Here is a 21,984-nt window from a genome sequence, read left to right as displayed (position 1 = left end):
AGCAGACATGTTAGGGGTATCAAATGAAAGCCTGGGTGAGTGGGAAATTTTTTGAAGGAAATAAGGTGAAGGTAATTCTCAGTTCTGAACTAATCTGCTTTATGGCCTCCATCGGTTGTGTTCTTAATTTTGTCATGGAACACCACTGGGCCTAAGAGCCATTATAATTTTATTCTTAAAGTATTTGTAAAGCAAGAGTGGTAAGGCTTTTTTTTTTTCCAATCTGGAGGCACCACTTTTGGCCAAAGGGCAGACCAAATTTCCTTTTGTGAAGTAATTCATTGCCCTGCTACTAAAGTGCCCCATTTTTTGAAACCTAAATCATCCTGAGAAGCTAGAAGTGAGAAAAGAGATTGAGATAGAAAGGTCAGGAAAGACAAGGGAGGTCTTAAGGAAGCAGAAAGAAGAGTTGGGGAGACAGGGTTGGAATAAAGGTAAAGATAAGTTAAAAAGAGGCCCCAAATACATCATTCTGCTCCATTCGCTTCTGTACAATTCTAGTCTAACAGGTCAAAAGGACATTTTTTAAATTGAAGACTGGGGAAGGACCCTGACTTTAATTCATTACTAACTTTTCCCAAGATAGTAGAATTCCTTCTTTACATATTAACAGAGTCCCAGAAATGGAAGATACTGCAGAGGCCATTTAATTTATCCATTCCCTTACACCATCCATATCCCATTATACCCATCTAGTGATCATCAAGCCTTTTTTTTTTTGAAGACCTATTTAGGTCCCCTGCTGCTTCTAAAGGCGACCCATTTCAGTTCTTAGATAGACATAATGGTAATTGTTAGGAAGTTTTCCCTTGAATTTTTCCTAAATCTATCTCTCTGCAATTTCTACCTATTAGTCATTATTTTTCTCTTTGCAGACAAACAAAATCACTCTCCCCTCTTCCCCATAACAGTCTTTTTATTTGATAATAACCTTCATATGCTTCATATGTCTGTTATTCTGCAGGTTAAATGTTTGCAGTTCCTTTAGTTAATTTTTACATGGCATGATCTTGTGGCCTTTCACCATCCTGATTGCCTTCCTTTTGACCCTTTCCAGTTAATCTTTGGTTATCTTACAACATTCCACCCAGAATGCCTCTTCTCTTCTTCAGTTCAGTAATAATGCTAAAAACAAAAAACCCTAACATTTAGCAAAATGCTCTCTATATATTATCTCATTTGATCCTTACAGCAACCCAGTAAGGTATGTGCTATTATTATAACTTTTGTGGTTTAAAATGTTGGGGTTTAAGGGTGCTCAGGACTCTAAAATATCAACAGACTGGGTCCTGCCCGAATTAATTCAACACAATCCTTCTCTCAGCCAAAGAAAACCAAGTTTATTAAAGATCAGCCATATTGTGGAGACTCTTAAGGAATGTCACCATTGGCTAGACTCTTAAGGAGTCTGAGCACCTTCATGGAAACTGTAAACAGGATGGTTTTATATACAGAAAGATTGTGGGAGGGATCTAGGGGTGGTCTAGTAGTCTGGAGGAGGGGTCCAGGGAGGATCTTGTTGGGATGACTAGAGAGCAGACTCCAGGAACCAAGAGAATGGGACTAAGGATGGGAAGTAGCTGAAGGCTACCTGGAGACAGCAGAAAAGGACTAGACTTTAAGGGTAACCTAGACTTGGGAATAGCAGTAATGGAAGGCTTATGGCCCCAAGCGAACGCCAGATCAAGTGGGACGATTCGAGGGGGTCCCAGAACCTGTATCCCATCATAACCATTCTACAGATAAAGAAACTGAGGTTTGAGAGGTTTCCCTAGCATCACAGTTAGGAAGTATATGAGACAGGATCCTAACTCAGATCTCCTTGGCTGCATGTCTGGTGTTCTATTTATTATGTGCCTACTCTTTCTACTTGTATGACCTTGTGAATGTCATTTAAATTCTCTAGACTTCAGTTTCTTCATCTTACAAACTAAATTATATCTTAAGTGCAAGACCTATATGCTAAGTGCTGTTGGAGAGGTGGTGATGGAAAATTAGTTTCTTCCCTTATTTCCCTTCCCTTCTCTTTATTTCCCTTCTCTTCCTTTCCCTTCCCCTCAGTTCCTTTCCATTTTCTTCCTTTCCCTTTTCTTCTTTTCCTTTCCTTTCCCTGCCCCTCCTTTCCCTTCTCTTCCCTTCATTTCCCTTTCCTTCCCTTGTTTTGCCTTCCTTCTTTCATTTTTCCTTATCCCCATTTCTGTCCCCTCTGACTACCAGCCCCTCATTAGAAAAAAAAAAGAAAACAAAATCCTTGTAACAAATATACACAACCAAGCAAAATAAATCCCTACACTAGGTGTGTCCACAAATGTGTATCTTATTCTGCCTCTTGTGTCCATCACCTCTGGGTCAGGAGACGGATAATAGCAGGCCTTGTCATCAGTGCTCCGGAATCATAGCTGGTCATTGCATTTATCAGGGCTTATCAGTCTTTCCAAATTGTTTTTCCTTATGACATTGTTAATATTGTAGAAATTGTTCCGATCTTCTCACTTCACTTTGTGTCAGTTTGTACAGGCCTTCGCTGGTTCCTTTGAAGCTATCCATTTTATCATTTTTATAATGTAATAATTTTGTACTATATCTATATATTTGCATATCTTCATTTAGCTATTTCCCAATAGATGGGCACCTCTTTGGTTTTTAATTTTTTTTAATACTATTTTGCTACACTATGAGAATTAAATATCACCATGTTAAACATTAAACTACAATGGGAAGTGATCAGTATTTACCCTGTAAGCAGCATTAGAACCCCTTTCCCAAGGGATAAATAATAGTTGCTGCTCCCTACCTATTATAAAGATAGCACGTTTAAAAGACTGTGCTGATATGATGGGCTATCATAATCATTAATACCATCACTACCATTCCGGAGACCATACTGTATAAAATAAAGCGTCCCATTTTTTTGGCAAGGGAGGAAAGGTTTCTCACACAACGTATCTAACATGTTGTAAATAATACCCTTGATTTTCTGAAGATAATTTTAAAATTGTTCCTTGGACAAACCCAAATGCAGTGTTGTTAGAGTCCCAGTGGTTAGGGGGCCATCAGGAGATTAGGCAGAAATTTAAGTAAAATCACATCTTGCTCTCCCTGTGTGCTGCCTTGATGGTCATCTGTGATTTGAGTTCTGCAGATTTATTGCTAATTTCAGCCTTCCCATGCATTTGCCATCAGTGGTTTTTCTGGTTTCATTTATGCAGTCACACAGGGATAATCTTCTCTGTTCTTTGAAGGTTTATGGAGGGAACTTGAGTTGATTGTAAACTGTGTAAAAACCACCTACCAGGCAATTTCAAAGCCCATTGCTTCAACACATCCAATATCGAAAGAAAGAGGAAATTATATGGCACACAGAGAACCGTCTGTGCCAAACCTTAACCACTCCTGGCATACTCACACACATGTATGCTTTAAAATTTTATTTTTTCTTCTTATTATAAATTACATTAACATTGGTAAATGTGAATGTTCCCATTTACAAAAAAAAAAAATGAAACTAGAAGATTGCATGTGAAGCCATGAATCTCTAATATGTATAGCTTGTTGGGATTTTTAAAGTATATAACAAACAGACCATTTGTTCCAAAGCTGTCCTACTTGACTGAATTTCATGTCTTCTTTTCTACATAATTTTAAAATGTTTCACTGATACCCTTCTTTTTGAAGATCACTATGACTAATCTTCATCTCCACACCTACTTCTCCCCACTGCCCAATAAAGCCCTGCTCTGGAACACATAAACATAGTTCCATTAGTCCCATTTGCCATAAAATCTCTTTTCTGGTTCCATGCCTTCCAGCTCTTTGGAGTGTCAGTTAACCCCAGGAGCTGTGATTTCCTGAGGCAGGATGAGTGTTCTATCTAAGCATCAATCCTTGTAGATTATACCCATGGTAAAGTCTTTATCTCCATTTATAAAATACTTTTCTTTCCCCACAAACATGTTCTTCAGTGATTTCTGCTCCCACCAGCGAAATAAGATTTCCTCTTTTCTTTCCCCTCTTTGTTTCCTTACCCTTTCCCTCTTCTTCCTGAGTGACCTCACAGGAGTTATTTTCCCTTAACTTTCAACCTTTGACTTGATTAGGGTACATCATTTATTCCCCTCTATCCCCCCTCCCCCCCTTTTTCCTTTCTTCCCTCACATTGTACAATTTAATCCCACTAAAACACTGACTGACCTATAGGTTTAGTTCATGATGTTTCAGGCTTGTTTTTCCAATATCACTTCTATTTTGGCTTCCTCTTTCACCCCTGTATCTTTGTGTACTTTTCAATCTCTTAATGGTGTCTCTTATTATTTTATTGCCATTATTATGATGGTTGCGGTTGCTCACATCAAAGGTACCTTTCTTCTTTTAGTGGTATCTTTTAGTATCTCCCCATTCCCCCAACTCATTTTGTTTTCTTTTTCTTTGTTTTATTTCTGTCTGGGGTATTTGCAGAGCAAACAATTTATTTAGATCTGGTTTTCTTTGAATTGTGTTGTTCAGTAGTTCAGTCAAGTCTGTCTCTTCCTAACCTCAAGGGCCATAACCCACCAGACCCTTCTACTCTCCACTAGCTCTCAAACTCTGTCCCAGTTCCTGTTTGTTGTTTCCATGACACGGTCTAGCCCTTTGATCCTCTGATGTCCCCTTTTTCTTTTGCCTTCAATCATTTCTAACATCAAGGTCTTTTCCAGTGAGCCCCATCTTCTCATTATGTGGCCGACATATTTAAGCTTCAGCTTCACTATTTGACTTTTCAGTGAATAGCCTGAATTAATTTCTTTTAGTATTGACTAACTTCATCTCCTTTCTGTCCAAGGGACTGTCAGAAGTCTTATCTAGTATCACAATTCAGAAGTGATGATTCTGTGGTGCTCAATTTTTCTTATAGTACTGTAATAGACAACTGAGAAAGCAAGACAGAGAAACCAATTATAATGTGATTGGAGTGTTTATTAACCAATAGGGAAGACAGTCCTGAGTCTTCTGTAAGATACACTTATATAGAGCTAGGTGCTGCTAATCAACAAAATGTGGTTCCAAGGGGGGTGTAATGCGTTAATGCCGTTTCTAGTGAAGCCTTGATTACCTAGCAAAGCCCTGGATACAAACATAAACAGACCTGAATCTGGGGCATGTTTCTAGCAACACAGGTGAAACATTCCCTCACTATTATGGCCTATTAGGTGGTTTCCAGGGACCCTGGTTGGGGCCCCTTCTGGCAGGTTTTAGGGGGCTTTGGTGTATAATTTCTGATGGGCACTTCAGTCTCCCCTTTTTCTTGTTCGTAGTTGAAACACGGACTCAACTGAGTCCAGGGGACTGTTCTCTTGCACTAGGGCTGTGGTACCCACTGCTGCCGATCCTGCCATACAAGGCCAACTAGGATAGGGACTAAAATGGGGGCTGCCAGCAAAAAGGTGTTCTTGCATACAAGCAGTCAGAAGTTAAGTTCGGCTCTGAGGCTACCAGAGTGCTGCCCAAGTCTGCAGGGGTGATGGTAATGGGTGAAACAGGGGGGCCGTCCGGGATTTGATCACCACCAGGAGGTGGGATGAGGAACAAGGCCCCAGGGTCCCTTCCTGTGATTCCCCAAGTTTTCCAGTTCTGTTTGGTCCAATCCTAAACCCTGATGACAACTGGGTTACATGACTTAAGGGTATTACAATGAAATGAAATGTGGTGGTCACGGCTGCCACCGGAGACTCAGTCAGCAATGGTTACACAATTCCAATTGACACAGTGATATTTCCCAGTCCCCCCCACAATTGGGGGACCCATCCTCAGGGCAGACACATGACTGGGTTGACCAAAGGCTGCTTTTCTGCCCACGTCTCCACAAGGAGCATCATTGGTCCCCACAGAATACATGCCTGTATAGAGAAACAGCATGAATCTGGGGCACAGTGATCAAAGAAAAAGGGTGGGCTGGCCATGAGTCACATTTTTGAAATGAGAGTCCCATCAATTGTCTTAGTAAGAGTCCAAGAGTACAAGGTGGGAGCACAGGAGTTGGAACCGACCAAGGGCAGGAATGCCAGGAACAGGAGCATCAGGACAGTCTCTTCATCTTCAGTTGTAAGTCACCGGCTGGCTCTGTTACCCAAAGGTCTGGTGGGTCGGGAGGAGTTGTCACCTTGATGTGTGAGGGGTGGATCCAGGCTTTTCTTCTGGCCACCCTAACAGCAGAGTGGTGTGGTACACTGCTTGGACTTCATCCTGGATGTTTTGGAGAGCTTGGAGGGACTTGAGAAGTAAATCATTAACAGTCATACATACAATAGAAGGTGGGGTGCCGAACAGAATTTCAAAAAGGGGAATGAATTTTACACTTATGCATTCAGTTACAAATATTAACACTTGCTTAAATGATGGAATAACTACAAATTCAGATTAAAACAGCAAGTTCTTTTATGCTTTACAATTGTAACATCACTTTAGCAAGTGGAGGTTTACACTAGAGATTTTAAAATTTTCTTCTAAAGGTATTTTCCTTCTTCAAAACAGTTTCAAAATTTATAAATGATAACTAAACTTTTGTGAAGGAAATTAATTGAAAACTTTTAAATAATCTTGAGCAATTTGCATAACTTTCTATACATATTCTAATTCTAGATAAAAAATAATATTAGATTTTCCAATAAGCTAACATAAAAAAGGGCACATCTTTTACTGATTACTTGCTCTGAGCATAGAAACCTATTATAGAAGGAAAAAGGCAGGGACATGGGACATTCCAAATATGCCAGGAGAAAACATCCTTGGCTCTGTGTAAATTCAGGTACAGATATTCATCTCATGCAGCATCTGTTCCATCTCATAGCTAGACTCAGGAATAGGTGGGAAACATTCCTTTTCAAAGGAACCTCATGGGTAAACTGAGCCAGGAGGTATCCCATCCCATACAGAGGCTAAGATTGTCCCTTCAGCCTTTACCAAATATAGACTTCCACCTGTTGACAGTACAGGATCACATTCCTCTGAGTAGCTAGTGGTATTTTCTCTCAGACATTGATTTAATGCAGACAACTATACCCAAATTCAGACTCAAAATAAAATTTAGTTATGGTCCCAAGTGCTTTTTACCTTAAGCAACAAGCTTCACCAATCACAGCGTAGAGCCAGTTATAATTATTTCTATTCTCATGGGGCTGCAATAAATAATAAAAATGTATTAGATCTTATAATATAAGGAATTACTTTTACCAGCCTTCTAAAATATAAATGCCAATTTATAAAAATCCTTTTTGATCTTTTCAACTTCTTAGCAAGTTAGGTTCATTTAAAACTTCCTTTCTCAGGCTCAATGACCTTGCCTGGAAATAGTTTCTAGAGGATTTAACAGTTTTACAACATAAGGAAAATTTATATGAATTGTAAGCAGGAGAGACTGCTCTGAATGGGCAGAACTAGTTAAACATATTTAAAGTAACATTACTAATCTTACACAATTTTCTCCTCACTCAGGTTTTACAATATACAGTGTAGAAATACAACAATAATATAAACTGGGAGATGACATTACATTAATTGACTTTTCAAATTACATAGAAGATGACATGAATTGCATTTCCAAATTACATATAAGAATGATTGATCTTACCAAGCGAAGAGGCTAGTTGACTTCTGACCTCATTTTCTCCTCTCTTTTTCTCATCTCCCCACTTTACAGATGAATTGAGACTCAGGGTTAAATGATTTTTTCTAGGTCACACAACCAGGCAGTGCAGAGTTCCGAACACACTGCTTCTCACTGACAAGCTTTTTCTCACTTTTCTGATTTTCTCTCTTTCATCTTTCTATTAGCCGTACCTCTCTGGGTTTTTGCTCTATATTCTGGGGCATTTTCTCCCTGCTCCATTGTTTTCCAGGAGTCCTTAGCAACCTTCTTTAATTCCTTGGCACGGGAACAAGCAAAGTGATCATTTGCAGCAAGAGAGATCTCTTAGATGGTACTGAAGTTGGGGCTTCATGGTACAGAGTGAACTCTATATTTCAGGGGGAAACCCTCCATTTTTCCAAACTCATCACACTCAAAGCACATTATCAGTCTATGCTCTACCAAATAAACCTCTATGAATGCTTAGCTGTAGCAGACCTTGGTTATGGGGTGGTCGATTTGCCTGGAGCATTGAGGAGAGGGTTTGGGGAACCTGAAGTAGAAACTTCAGGCTCTGCTTACTTAGAGAGGTGGACTTCAAGGTACCTGGGGATCTAAAACTTGCTGATGGGAGCTAGATCAAGTACCCTTTTACTAAACTATTTAGGCTGTGGAAAGAATATAATTTGAGGCTGAAGAGCTCAGATCTAACACACACTTTAGTAACTCAGATGTATCCCAGGCTTAGTATATGGGATAATGATTAACTTGTGTTTGTACCTTTGTTTCACAAGCTTCTTTTCCCTTGTCTAACTGTTCGCATGCCATTCAGAAAAATGTTCTATTCCAGGGATTTAACCTTTCAGGTAGGCAGATGACAAGCCCCTGTAGCTCTGACGTAGCTACTGTACCTTCCACCCTTTTTCTTTTTGGAGGAAGTTAGCTCAAATTAACTTCTCTGCAGCCCTAGCTCAGTTATAGCCAGGACAACAGGGAGAGAAAAAAAATCTTAATGGTTCAAACCTCTTACTGTCTCCTCAGCTCCATCAGAGCTGGATGACAGGGGGAGGGCTCTGTAGCCCCAGCTAAGAAGAACTGGGACCACAGGGAAGAGAATCTTAGCAGTTGTGACTTGTCACCGTGGCACTGGTCTGGTCGGAGCTGGATCACAGTGAGAAGGCGCCATAGCCCTTAGCCTTGTCAGAGGTAGGGCTATGGGGAGGAGAATCTCAGTGGATTTCTTTTTGACCTTTTGCCAAGTAAGCTTTTTTTTCAGGTGTTCATTCCTTTAAAATTTCAGATCTACTCCAAGACTTTAAGAGAAGCTGCTTCTCATATAACACAGATAATACAGCTGTTTACCAGTAACAGTCATGGTCTTAATTTTGAACTTTGAAATAAAAACAATTGACTAACCAAGCTGGTGACCTTAAACTTCAGTTTTTGTAGTGCCAAATAGTAACCAGAATGAATTCAATTACCTGGATCAATATTCCCAATGATGTTGCACAGTTCTCTTTCTGGGACCCAGGAAAGGGTTAAGTGTTAGTCCTATTCCAAAGTGCAGCTTGGAAACCTACTTCTCTTTGATCATTGAAGTGACCCCTTTTCCCTTAGATAGATTTAGGGGAGAAATTTCCCATTCTCTCTCGGTTCATTTGTCTTTCTACTTTGAGAACTTTAGCTGCAGTTAAAAAAAAAGTAGAAGGAGAAATGGTTTTCTGCCAACAGCCATTCCTTAAGAAATTATTAATCTTTCTAGCCCAGGTACAGCATTTCTTACCGCGTGGGTGCATTTGGCTTACAGGGTGGCAGATTTAGAAATTTCTTTACACATACAGATAGAATATACAAAAAAATAACCGCAACAGGGTAAAAGGAAGAAAGTTTCCTCTTTTCTACCTGCCAGTATCCCAGAGACAGGATATACACAAAACAACACAACACAGACAGTGACATTTAGTAACAAACACAAAATTCAGAAGAGAGAGAAAAAAAACAGCACTCGGTCAGCGTCCTGACCTTGGAGGCCAGTAGGGGCTGTAACGCTGTGTCCAGCTTATACCTGGGGCCGAGGAACATCATCTCAGTGATCACCCCCTAGGTACTTTTACAGGTCATGAGTACTCACCTAAAAGAAAACTCTTGGATCGAATTGAAAGAATTTGGAGAGGACTCAGGTTTCCAGTCTGCTCAGGGAAGCAATGCAAGCCCAGGCCGAGGAACATCTTCTTGGTGGCCACACACCCCTGGGGCGAATTGCCTTCCCAGCCCTCAAGGGAGCATGGTCCAGCTGTCAATACAAAGCCGAAGGCTATCTCGGTGGGACCTCCAAATGTAATAGACAACTGAGAAAGCAAGACAGCAAAACCAATTATAATGTGATTGGAGCGTTTATTAACCAGCCGGTGACTGCCTCCTCAATAGGGAAGACAGCACTGAGTCTTCTGTAAGATACACTTATATAGAGTTAGGTGTTGCTAATCAACAAAATGTGGTTCCAAGGGGGGTGTAATGCGTTAATGCTGTTTCTAGTGAAGCCTTGATTACCTAGCAAAGCCCTGGATAAACAGACCTGAATCTGGGGCATGTTTCTAATAACACAGGTGAAACGTTCCCTCACTATTATGGCCTATTAGGTGGTTTCCAGGGACCCTGGTAGGGGCCCCTTCTGGCAGGTTTTAGGGGGCTTTGGTGTATAATTTCTGATGGGCACTTCAGTACAACCCTCACAACCATACATTGCTACCGGAAAAAACATACCTTAGACTATGTGGACCTTTATCAGCAAGGTAACGCCTCTGTTTTTGAATATGCTGTCCAGATTTGTCATGGCTTTCCTTCCAAGGAGCAATTATATTTTAATTTAATGGCTGCAGTCACTGTCTGTAGTGATCTTTGAGTTCAAGAATATAAAATCTGAGGCTGCTCTTTCATTTCTTCTCCCACTATTTACCATGAAATAAGGGGACCAAATGCCAAGACCTTAGTTGTTTTGATGTGAACTTCAAACCAGCTTTTATACTCTCCTCTTTTACCCTCAACAAGAGGCTTCTTAATTCCTCTTCACTTTTTGCCATCAGAGTGGTATTGTTTGTATATCCGAGACTGTTGATATTTCTCCCAATAACCTTGATTCTAGCTTTTGATTTATCCAGCCTGTCATTTCCCATGATGTAGTCTGCATGTAAGTTAAACAAATAAGGTGATAATATACAGGCTTGTCATATTCTTTTTCCAATCTTAAATCAGTAGTTCCATATTTAGTTCTAACTATTGCTTCAGGAGAAAACTAAGATGGTCTTGGACTCCCATCTCTTTGAAGACTTGTCACACTTTATTGTGATTCACACAAAGACTTTTAATCAATGAAGCAGAAGCAGATGTTTTTCTGGAACTCCCTTCCTTTTTCCATAATCCAATGAGTGTTGGCAATTTGGTCTCTAGTTCCTCTGCAGCTTTAAACACTACCCGCCCTTCTGGTAGTTCTCTGTTCACATATTGCTGAAGCCTAGCTTGTAGAATCTTAAGCTTGACTTGGCTGCTGTGTGAAATGAGCACAATTGTTTAGCCATCTGAATATTCCTTGGCATTGCCTTTCTTTAGGATTGGGATGTAAACTGATCTTTGCAATCCAGTGGCCACTGTTGTGTTTTCCAAATTTTCAGGATTTAAAAGGATGTTTCAAATACCTATTTTTTATGTTATGTCAGTATATTTTCATTAATGGTTAGTTTCAGGTTTTCAGAGTATGTCACTTTGGGTTGCCTTCTGTGGTTTTCTGATAATTGTAGACTAGCTTTATGGTATTTCAGTTTCCTTTCCTTTATATTTAAAGGTCTATCTCCTAGTTGGTCTCACAATTTGAGAATTTGTCTCATTCATATTCATGCTTATGTTTGCTAATTACATATTTTTCTTTTATTCTTGTACTTTTTGTTCTTTGTGCCGCTTGTCCACTTATTTATTAAGAAAGTAGTGACAAAGAAGAAATTTGGTTAGCACTAGTAATTTACAATAGAAGTCGTCCACTTTCACTCTGCTGACCTCAGCTCTTTACCTAGCCCATACTGCAGACACTGATTCTTATACCTATTTTCTTTTTATTACTTGTATTTAAGATTCACTTGCCAAAATTGGAGTTTATTTTTTATTTTCCTTCCTGATCCTTTCCCTTCTATAAAACCCCCTCTCCCTATCCCTACCTGTTGGGTTTAACGTATTTCTATGCCTCTGTGTGTATGTGTGTGTGTGTTCAATCTTCCTTCCTTCGTATATGAATAAGAATCATAAGGTACCTCCAGTGTGGAAGCAAGAGATAGGTAATGAAAAGGTGTCAACTTTGGGCTCCCTCCTTAAGTGGAGGGAAGAACCCTCCACTGTCTGCCCTTTACCCTCTCTTTGCAGAGAGAGGTAGGCAGTTCAGGGGAAAGGGTTGTTGGTGTTGATGTTTGGGGACTTAAGGGTGCTCAAGACCCCAAAATACCAACCCATTGGGACCTGCCAAATGAATTTGACTCAAGCCTTCTCTCAGACAAAGTAAAAACAAAGCTTATTAAAGATTCCTCATAATGGGTAGACTCCAAAATGAAGAGGTACCCATAAAGAGGATTAGGGTTGCTCTGGAGACCCCAAAATACCAACACACCGGGTCCTGCCGAATGAACTCTACTTGAGTCTTCTCAGCCAAAGAAAAGTAAAGTTTATTAAAAGTTTGCTTGAATTGGACACAAAGTAATCCTGTGCTAGGTCATTCTATGGTGCTCTAACACACATGGAGGCAAGATGGGGTCTTATATACAGAAGGTTGTGGGAAGAATCTAAAGATGGTCTAGAGGAGGAGTTTGGGGAGGATCAATGAGTGATTAAGGGTGGGAAGTTGCTGGAGGCTACCTGGAGACTACAGACAATGGTGGGCTAGGCCAGTTCAAGGGTGGATTGATATTTTGATAGGCTCAAGGGTGGGAAGTCTAGTAACAGAGGTTTGGACCCAGCACAATGTAAGGCTTATGGCCTCGTGCAAATGCCTCATCAAATGGGACGATTTAATCAGAGTTTAAGGGGGGTTCCCAGAGCCTGTACCTCAAGGACTCAAGGAGAGCTCAAGGGGACTCCCAGAGCCCATACCTCATCATTAAGGAGCCTAAGTATTTGTGATGCTTGTGTTGACAAGCAGGCCAGAACAATGTGACACAGACTGAGTCTGTGCTAGATTGAGTATGACCCCCTTCATGGAGGCCAGATGGATGGGAGGGATCTAGGGGTGGTTCTAGGGGTGGTCTAGAAGAGGGGTTTAGGGAGGGTCTTAGAGGAGGAGTCTAAGGACAATCTTAAGATCAGACTCCAGGAATGGGATTAAGGGTGGGAAATAGCTGAAGGCTGCCTGGAGATGACAAACAATGGAGGGCTAGGCTAGTTAAGGGTAACAGATTTGGGTATAGATATTTTGATAGGATCAAGGTTGGGAAGTAGCTGGACAATGGAGGGCTAGGCTAGTTTAGGAGTAACAGAGAGTTGGGCCTAGGATAATGAAAGACTTATGGCCTCAGGCAAATGCCTCATCAAGTGGGAAGATTAAATCAGAGTTCAAGGGGTTTCCCAGAGCCTGTACCCCATCATTGGGACCTTGAAATATTGACACAGGTCCTGTATCAAATAAAATTGACCCAAGCCTTCTTTCAGTCAAAGACAAAATTGATTAAAACACCGATTAGGTGGATGAAATTTTAAGAATCTGCCCTCCACAGATGAGACCGACTCTTTTTATAGAAAAAAAGAATTTGTGAGAAGATCTGGATGGGAGTGGTCAGTAGGCTAGGGTCACTGGGAGGTAAGAAACAGGGACCAGAAATCACAGGTACCCCAGGGAATCCCCAGGGACTTGGGCCACTTGTAAGAGGTCTAGATAGAATTAAGGGTGGGGAGTGGCCTGGAGCCATCCAGACAATGAAGGGCTGGGCTAGGTTAGAGATAACAGAGAACTGGAGGTTTGGGCTTAGACCACAATGGAAGGCCAAGAATGAAAGCATTACTGGGATGGCAAACCAGAGACTTGATATGTGGAAAGTTCAAGGAAAGGTGGGGGGGGGGGGCGCGGCGCAGTTTTCCAGGGCTCATACCCCATCAGGGGCACTGAGGAGGTGAGAGTTTCAGAGTTGATATGATCTTACAGGAAGATGAATTTCTGGAGACCATAAAAATCTAAGAAAACAGCCAGGTGGGAAAAGCAATGAGAGACAAGTCATATTTAATCTATAACAAGTCTTTCTAGATAACATTGTATCAGATAATTCATTTTATGAAATTACCATCTGAATCTAAGCCACTCTTAACAAAAGGAAATAGTATAAAAACCATGCCCTAAAAAAGCCAGAGTTCTAGCTCTCTGAGTTCTAAGTAATTACACTAGAATCACACACAGAAGTTATGGGTGACTTTTTGGTGTATTTGTATTAGCTTTCCAACCCTAAAACCCTTTCTGTACTACACCTTATGGCTTTCCTACTAAATGAACTATTTAGGAAAATAATTACTGGTAAGCTGAGCCCTAGGATGGTGATGTAAGAGGGCAGCCTGGAGGAAATACAAAAAGGCAGAAAAAGGTAATTTCAGGATGTTAAAATGAATAGGTTTTTAGGTCTTTAGTTCATACATGGGCAGATCTATCTGTTGGGGTTTAGAATGTTGAGTTTTAGGGGTGCTTACTACCCCAAAATACTGACACACTGGGTCCTGCCCTATTGAATTCGACCCAAGCCTTCTTTCAACTAAAGAAAAACAAAATTTATTAAAGATTCGCCATATTGGGTAGACTCTTAGGGAGCCTAAGAATTTGTGACACTTGTATTGACAAGCGGGCTAGATTGAATCAGAGCACCTTCATGGGTCTTATATACAGAAAGACTATGGGAGGGAACCAGGCTTGGTCAAGTAGGCTGGAGTGTCTACAGGAGGGGTTTAGGGAGGCCGAGACTAGAGTGACCAGAGGTCAGATTCCAGGAACCCAGAGAATGGGATTTTGATGGAATCAAGGGTGGGAAGCATTGGAAGCAATCTGGAGGTAACAGACAATGGAGGGCTAGTCTAGGTTAGGGGTAACAGATTTAGGCAAGAAAAAGCCAGATCAAAGGAAAATTCAGGGAGAATTCAAGGTGGGGTGTTGCCCAGGACCTATGAACAAATTATTTTGGGGTAAATGAAAAAGGTGTTGGCTTCTGCCCCATACCGTCATTTCTAGCTTTTTTGGGGGGTAAACTATCACTTTGTTTTGTGCCTCTTTTATTATACTTAGGATCTTCTACCTTGTGTTTCATTTACTTGTCACATTTTTCCAAGCAGATTATAAATTCCTCGAAGGTAGGAACTTCATTGGAGTCTTCCTCACCATCCTGATAGAGTAATATCCAGTATAGAGGAGGGAAGGTTCTGGATAATGAGATGTGTAGATCTCATTCCATAATTCAATTTCACCTCATTTCCCTGTGTCTTGTCTATTAATAAGGTTAGTTTGAGCTTGTGTGGAGCATGGGGACCCCAAAAATCCCCTACCCAAGATAAATTAAAAGTCAGAAGTGTCTTGAGGAAAGAACAGAAAGTTTTACTCAATTCTCCAGAGAACAGGGTGTCCCTTCCACCAGTAAGAACCAGCAGAATGAAGCTCTTAAAGAAGATGGAACAAGAATTTATACCCTCACGAAGTCAAGCCCCCTCCCACTGCTGTCCCTTCTCCCATTGGCTGGGAGGTGGCTTACAAAGAACAAGGAAACGGGACAGCCGGTCCAAAAGTACCTATTCCTTTGTCAAATGCCACAGTGAAGAAGGGGGAAGGGCTCTAAGAGATTCCTGAGAGCTTGATGCTGATTGACAGCAAGGGAAAGGAGGGAGGGTCCTGAACCATCTAAGCCATTCAAACGTTCATGTCCTTATTTGGCTAAAGCTAAAGGGAATGAGGGAAAAGGGTCACAAGCAAGGATGAGGGTGGAAAGACTCCCTAAGGGGCCTAATGTGGATGTGGCCACAGGAAAGAAGGAAGAAGGGGGAAACCGAACCCCGGCCTGCTCCCAGAGAAACCTTATGGGCTGAGAAGTTTTCACCTTTCCCATTCAAGCTTAACTACCTGGTAGGTGCATGCACACAGGTGCAAACACAGGTACACACACAGGTACACACACACACCCTCTCTCACAGTACTGCCTAGCTTTCAATGTATGGTATTCTGTTTTTTTAGGACCCTTTCCCAAAGGAGCAGTTGATGACAACGGCAATGTTTTCCTATAAAGGAAGAAATTTGTGATGTCAAAAGAATGGAATATTGTTGTTGCTATAGAGGAACATTTTGATTCCTAATAAGAGTAGAAAAAAAAATTTGTTTTAAATATACTGCTAACATATGTGTATACAGATACAGATTTCAAATGAGGTTTGTAACAGTTTTGGAGAGAAAGTCATCTGAAGTATAGAAATAGAAACATGCTTATAAAGGTACCATTAAAATTATAATTTTCATGAAAAAGAGCCAACCCATCATGAACAATTATTTTCCAATGTTGGTTATTATAAAATAGATTTTTTTTCACTGGTATGGGGATCAATGTTTCATGAAATGAAATGTTCTTTATGGCATAGAGTAAAGATCAAGGAAGTAAATATTTGAAATGAAAGAATAGTGAATAAATTTGTGAATTGAGATTCCCTTGATGTGTCCATTCTGATTAATGCTGTTTTTTTTTTTAGTTTAAATAAGCCTCTGTACCTTAACAACAGATGTCATTATATTAAAGTTTTGATTAATTTGAGTATTTGTAAAATTCAAGCTTATTGGGAAAAAAAAGTTTTTAAAAATTTCCCTTTCATAGCACATGAATGAAATCAGGAAAAGAATCATTTAAGTCAAACAAATGAATTTACTATAAATGGAATCCCCTTAAAGTCAATTCTTGATCTTCAGTATCTAAATATATATGCATTCCATCCTTTGAAAAATGTTAAAACAAACAGACAAACAAGCTCTGGGCCTGATAACAAATTGGGAAATTCCAAAAGAAAAACATACACATATTTTAGCTACAGGGTTGTTCTGGACAGCTTATAAAAGCACAGTAATTAAGAAAAACTGCTTTGGAATTTTTGTTTTTAAATATTTTGCAATTGGAATTTGTTCAAAATTTTGAAATAAAAAAACACATGGTACAAATATCTCAAGCTTTTGAGTGTTGGTAGATTTATTTTCCACTTTCTTATTGCATTGTTCTGTTGACTTGCATTTTTAAGACAAGCTTTATGATTATTTTAATCAAATTTTTGGAAATTTGTAATCAGTTATTTAAAATAAATTTAATTCTGGGCATTAAATTAAATTTAATAATTTATTTCACCTTATGGTGAAATAGATCATATTTTAAATAAAGGCAAAAAGATTCTACTTTATTACCTATAATACCTGTAATATTATATATATATATATAATTTTCCCTATAATAAATTATTAATTTATATTTTATTATCTGTAATAAGTTAAATTCAAGAAATTTGTAGGATTCTAGATTTAGAACTAGAAGGTGCTCTGGGGGTCATCTAGCATAACTCCTTCATTTTAGAGATGTGGAAACTGAGACCCAGAGTGTTACCCAAGATTGTACAGGTAAACTTTTGTTAAATGCCAACTCTGTTGAAGGTACTGTGCTGAGCTCTGAGGGTGTTAAAAAATAAAATCAAACAGCCTTAATGGGATGTGAAGGCAACAAAATTAAATTATTTCTTAGCTTATTTTAAAGATCTGATATTATAGAGTTATTGTGGCTACTAATCTGATGAATTTAGAGAGCATTCCTAGGATGGTAGAGAATGTCTGCTCATTTGTTGGGTCATTTCAGTTTCTTGGTTGGCAAAGACAGTGAAGTGCTTTGCCATTTCTATATCTAGCTCATTTTACAGATGAGGAAACTGAGGCAAACAGGGTGAAGTGACTTGCCCAGGGTCACACAGCTAGTGTCTGAGGCCAGATTTGTACTCAGGTCCTCCTGATTCCAGGCTCAGCACTCTTATGTACTGTCCTATCTCGTTGCCCGTAGAACCTGTCCATAGAACCAGGGTCTAAATGACCTGAAATAGTCATCACAAATGTATTCAGTTTTATGTATCCCTTAGTTAATCTATTTTTATGAGAACTATACCATCAGAAGAATACTGACTGTTATTCATTTATCCAGTCCAGGATTTTTACCCGAACGCCTACCTTATATTTGGAATTCAGACTGGACCAAGGAGCCAAACATTCCCAGCCTGTTCCGGAAGGTAAGCAGCACTGTTATTGTCATTTCAAAATAAGATCTTAGGACATGAGTCTAGAGATGGAAGGAACCTCAGCAATTTTCTATTCTATACCCCTTAACTTTACAAATAAGAAATGGAAAACTCAGGTTAAGTAATTTGTCTAAGGTCACACAGGTAGCAGATGTCTGAACTAGGATTTGAACTCAGGTCTTATGACTACAAGTTCAGCATTACACTTCATGGCACGTTTCCTTCATAGTTGACGGGTTCTGTGCCTGGAAAAGTTCACTAAGTATTTTGGTGCTCTGTGTATGAACATGCCTCAGAAATTAAGAAAATCATAATGGGATCAGTAAGCCTTCTTTAGAACTTACTTCCTAAATGTTCATGGCACTGGAAATCCCATTCCGGGAAGAGCTGGTCTTCTGATTCTAAAGACTGAATGAAAAGGGTTTCACTTTCTTTTGTTTCTCCATCTCCAAGTAAAACTGTCATTAAAAAGTAGTAGCACTGTTCAGGTTTGGGGGCATAGGGTGCTTGAGACCCCAAAATGTCAATGTACTGGGTCCTGCCAAGCAAATTTGACTCAAGCCTTCTGTCAGCCAAAGTAAAACAAAGCTTACTAAAAATTCACCACAATTGGTAGACTCTTAAGGAGACTAAGTATTTGTGATGTTTGTATTGGACAAGTGGGCCAGCACAGTCTGACATGGACCGCACAGACTGAGTCTGCGCTAGACTGAATATGACCCCCTTTACAGAGGCCAGATGGATCTTACATACAGAAAGACTGTAGGAGGGATCTAGGGTGGTCTACAGGAGGGCTTTAGGGAGCGTCTTTAGGAGGAGTCTAAGGAGGATCTTGAGGAATTGAGGTCAGACTCCAGGAATGGGAGTAAGGGTGGGAAATAGCTGAAGGCTGCCTGGAGATGACAGACAATGGAGGGCTAGGCTAGTTTAAGGGTAACAGATTTGGGTATAGATATTTTGATAGGATCAAGGGTGGGAAGTAGCTGGATAATGGAGGGCTAGGCTAGTAAGAGTAAGACATTTGGGCCTAGCTATAATGAAAGGCTTATGGCCTCGGGCAAATGCCTGCTCAAGTGGGAAGATTCAATCAGAGTTCAAGGGGTTTCCCAGAGCCTGTACCCCATCAGCAATAGGGACTATTATTGACATCTGAAGAAGTGAAACTAAAGAAAATGATTTCCTTTTTCTCATGTGGTTTATGTATAATTTAAAATACTGTCAGTGAATCAATAAACATCTATTAAGTGCCTACTTTTATGCCAGTCTCTGTGCTAATATCTAGGCATACAGTGAAAGATGCCAACAACTATGTACAGACAAGCTATATACAGGATGAACTGCAAATGACTGACAGAGGAAAGGCACTCAAATGAAGGGAGCTTGGGAAAGGTTACCTGGAGAAGGTGGAATTTTAGCTAAGACTTGCCACTTGTTGTTTAAAAGCAATGCAGCACCATAACCCAGAGGAAATCACAAGGACACTTGCACTCCCGGATGATTGGTGGCTCTTCACTTTTGGATGATAAACAACAATCATCTTAAGTGGTTCCAGAAGATAGGTGGTCCCTCCCCACCCCTCTTCCCCAAGGTCAAGGTCAGAAAGGGGTTTGAACAAAGATTTAATTATTCTTAAAATTGCTCTAGAGCTGGGATTCTTAACCTGGCCTCTCTGAATTTTTGGTTTAGTACTTAGCTACATTTTAATGTAATTGGTTTCCTTTTCAATCCTACAAATTTTATTATACCCACTTAAAAGCATTGTTCTGAGATAGGTTTATCTATCTACCAGACTGCCAGAGGGATCTAAGACAAAAAAGGTTAAAAGCCTCTATTCGCAAGTCTTAAGAGATGGGTGAAGGCCTGTAGGTAGTGAGGTATAGGGAAATTACTGTATGTGTACACATCAATTTGGAAAATGTCATTCTCTTTTTTAGCCAGTTCTTAAGATTCTCATGTACCCACATTTCAATGTCAGGTCCTGTCCACATCCTTCTTCTTTGTTACATCTCTCTCAGGAACACAATACATGAAAAAACCAAAGGTTATGTGTTTCCTTTTCATTGACACAAAGAGGCCTGTGACTTATCCATATATCCAAGTTTTCTTTAGATAATTTATGCACATCTGGTTCATAAAAATTACATTTTATAGGTGTTCAGATGGAGTTTTGAAAGCTAGAATCAACCCTCTGTCTTTTTTAAAAAACAAAAACAAAAAATCCATCAAATCCCATTACATTATGGATAAGGGAAGAATTTATGACAAGAGAGAGATCATTACAGGCAATAAAATGGATGATTTTGATTATGTTAAATTAAGAAGGTTTTGAACAAACAAATCCTGTTACAGCAGATTCCAAGGACTTTCCAGATTTGGTTGTTTCAAGATTTCTGTTGTTTCAAATGATTCTTGGGGAAAGTGGTCCCTAAAGCTTGGAAAACATTTTGTTATAAAGAAATTTGTTTGTAGTGGTATTCCTGTTAGTGGGTCTCTGAGCTTTGTCTAACTTTGTATGTCAACCTTGAGGTTGAGCTTATTTAATATGAGGCAGAATTATGTAGTTACCTACATAATAGAAGAGAATGCTTCCAATCCATTCCATGCTAGTGGAATTTTTTTTTTACAAGCCCAAAAGATGAAGCATTCACCCTTGGGAGATTTTCCTATAAACTCTTTACTCTTTTGTCAGGAAGTAGCCTTCATGATTCAGCCTAAATTTTATCTAAATTCTTTTCCATAAATAGTATTGGAATCAGTTTTTACCATCTCCCTGTTTCCTTCAGGGGACACACATTTGTATTGAGTTGTGCTAATTTTGCAGAAAACAGATGTTTTGTACAGTGATTTTTGGAATGCATAGGTTTTAGGCATTGAATCTTACTGTGTATCATTTATGAAGAATCCCATTTGTACAGTTTCTGACATTACCAGATTCCTTCACATTTGCCACACATTTTTCATTTGTTAGCTGTGAGCTGAAGGAAAAAAAAAAGGTAGCTGGTGTTTGCTTTGACTCTTTTTGTTACTTGGATAACAATCTAATTTTCATTTCTGAAAACTGATAAATTTGCTAATTACCATTCATTGAAAAGGATATAATCTCAGTTTCTAGGAATATATCATTTACTAAACTGGCTTTGCCTAGAAATACAGGTCTGGCCTCAGACTTCTCCTCAAGTACAACTTCATCCACTGTGTGAGCAGCTCAGAGTTTGTCTGCACCCCTAGCTGGTCCTCAGCTTGCCCTCTTTCCCCTTCATTAGTTGTCAGGAGCTGGCGGTTATATGTTCACATGTGCTTGTTTACACATGTTTGTCTGCATTTTCTTCAAAAAGTCTTAGAGGGAGCATCATTTCCTTCAGACCTTTTTTCTAAGATGTCACAAAAGCTGAGAGTGTGTTCAGGTGATTTTAGCATTGTATGTTTCTTGCTTGACAAATTTTCTGACAAAAATTGCTGACAAAGTTTCACGCTTAACAAATACTCAAAAATTCTGAGATTGGGAAGGAAAGACTATTTTATGAGTATCTGCAACTCTAGTAAAATAAAGAGACAATCTGGAATAACGTGTTGTTATTATTGTTCATTGGTGTCTGCTTGTGTCATGGATCACACTCCGTGGGGTTTTCTTGGCAAAGACACTGGAGGGGTTTGCTATTTACTTCTCCAGCTCATTTTACAGATGAGGAAGTTGAGGCAAACAGGGTTAAGTGACTTATCCAGGACCACACAGCTAGTAAGTGTCTGAGGCTGGATTTGAATTCAAGGCTTCTTGACCTCGGAACCCAGGCCCAGTGCTTTGATTTGCTGTGCCATCTAGCAAGCCTTGAACCTGCTGTACACAACACATGTTTATATGTGCAGATGGATATAAACAAACTTTTCTCAAAGCTCTCCCACTGCAGTTCAAACCTGACTGGAATTTCGATGGGGATTTTATTGCTTTTGTCTCCACCTCGAATTAAAATTCTTAAATACAAGCGTGGCAGACTAAACTGTGAAATGGTTTTGTGCAGGATGTTTAGGAAGGGTGGAGAGACAGACAGAGAGAGAGACAGAGACAGAGAGAGAGAGAGAGAGAG

General features: G+C 39.7%; 1 protein-coding gene and 1 long non-coding RNA gene across 8 annotated transcripts in view; one reads left to right on the top strand and one right to left on the bottom strand.

Annotated features, from left to right (window-relative positions):
* PIR (pirin) overlaps window positions 1-21,984 on the top strand; it is a 133,752-nt gene that overhangs the window by 77,561 nt on the left and 34,207 nt on the right. For all 4 annotated transcript variants that reach the window (XM_069100664.1, XM_069100661.1, XM_069100662.1 and 1 more), the window contains exon 6: window positions 17,809-17,893. In XM_069100664.1, the coding sequence (XP_068956765.1) occupies window positions 17,809-17,893 (85 nt within the window). The remainder of the gene's footprint in view (window positions 1-17,808; window positions 17,894-21,984) is intronic.
* The window catches only part of LOC138171229 (uncharacterized), a 139,089-nt gene continuing 122,041 nt past the window's right edge, over window positions 4,937-21,984 (bottom strand). For all 4 annotated transcript variants that reach the window (XR_011170830.1, XR_011170832.1, XR_011170829.1 and 1 more), the window contains 3 exons: window positions 9,732-9,948; window positions 7,087-7,151; window positions 4,937-6,246 (listed from right to left, as the gene is read on the bottom strand). This is a non-coding gene — a long non-coding RNA (uncharacterized lncRNA). The remainder of the gene's footprint in view (window positions 6,247-7,086; window positions 7,152-9,731; window positions 9,949-21,984) is intronic.

This window comes from Petaurus breviceps, unplaced genomic scaffold, assembly GCF_028583685.1.
Source record: "Petaurus breviceps papuanus isolate PSGF00001 unplaced genomic scaffold, PetGlider_PUasm1.0 419, whole genome shotgun sequence".
Lineage (NCBI taxonomy): Eukaryota > Metazoa > Chordata > Mammalia > Diprotodontia > Petauridae > Petaurus > Petaurus breviceps.
The sequence above is the reverse complement of the archived record's forward strand: the minus strand, read 5'-3'. Positions and strand labels throughout refer to the sequence as shown.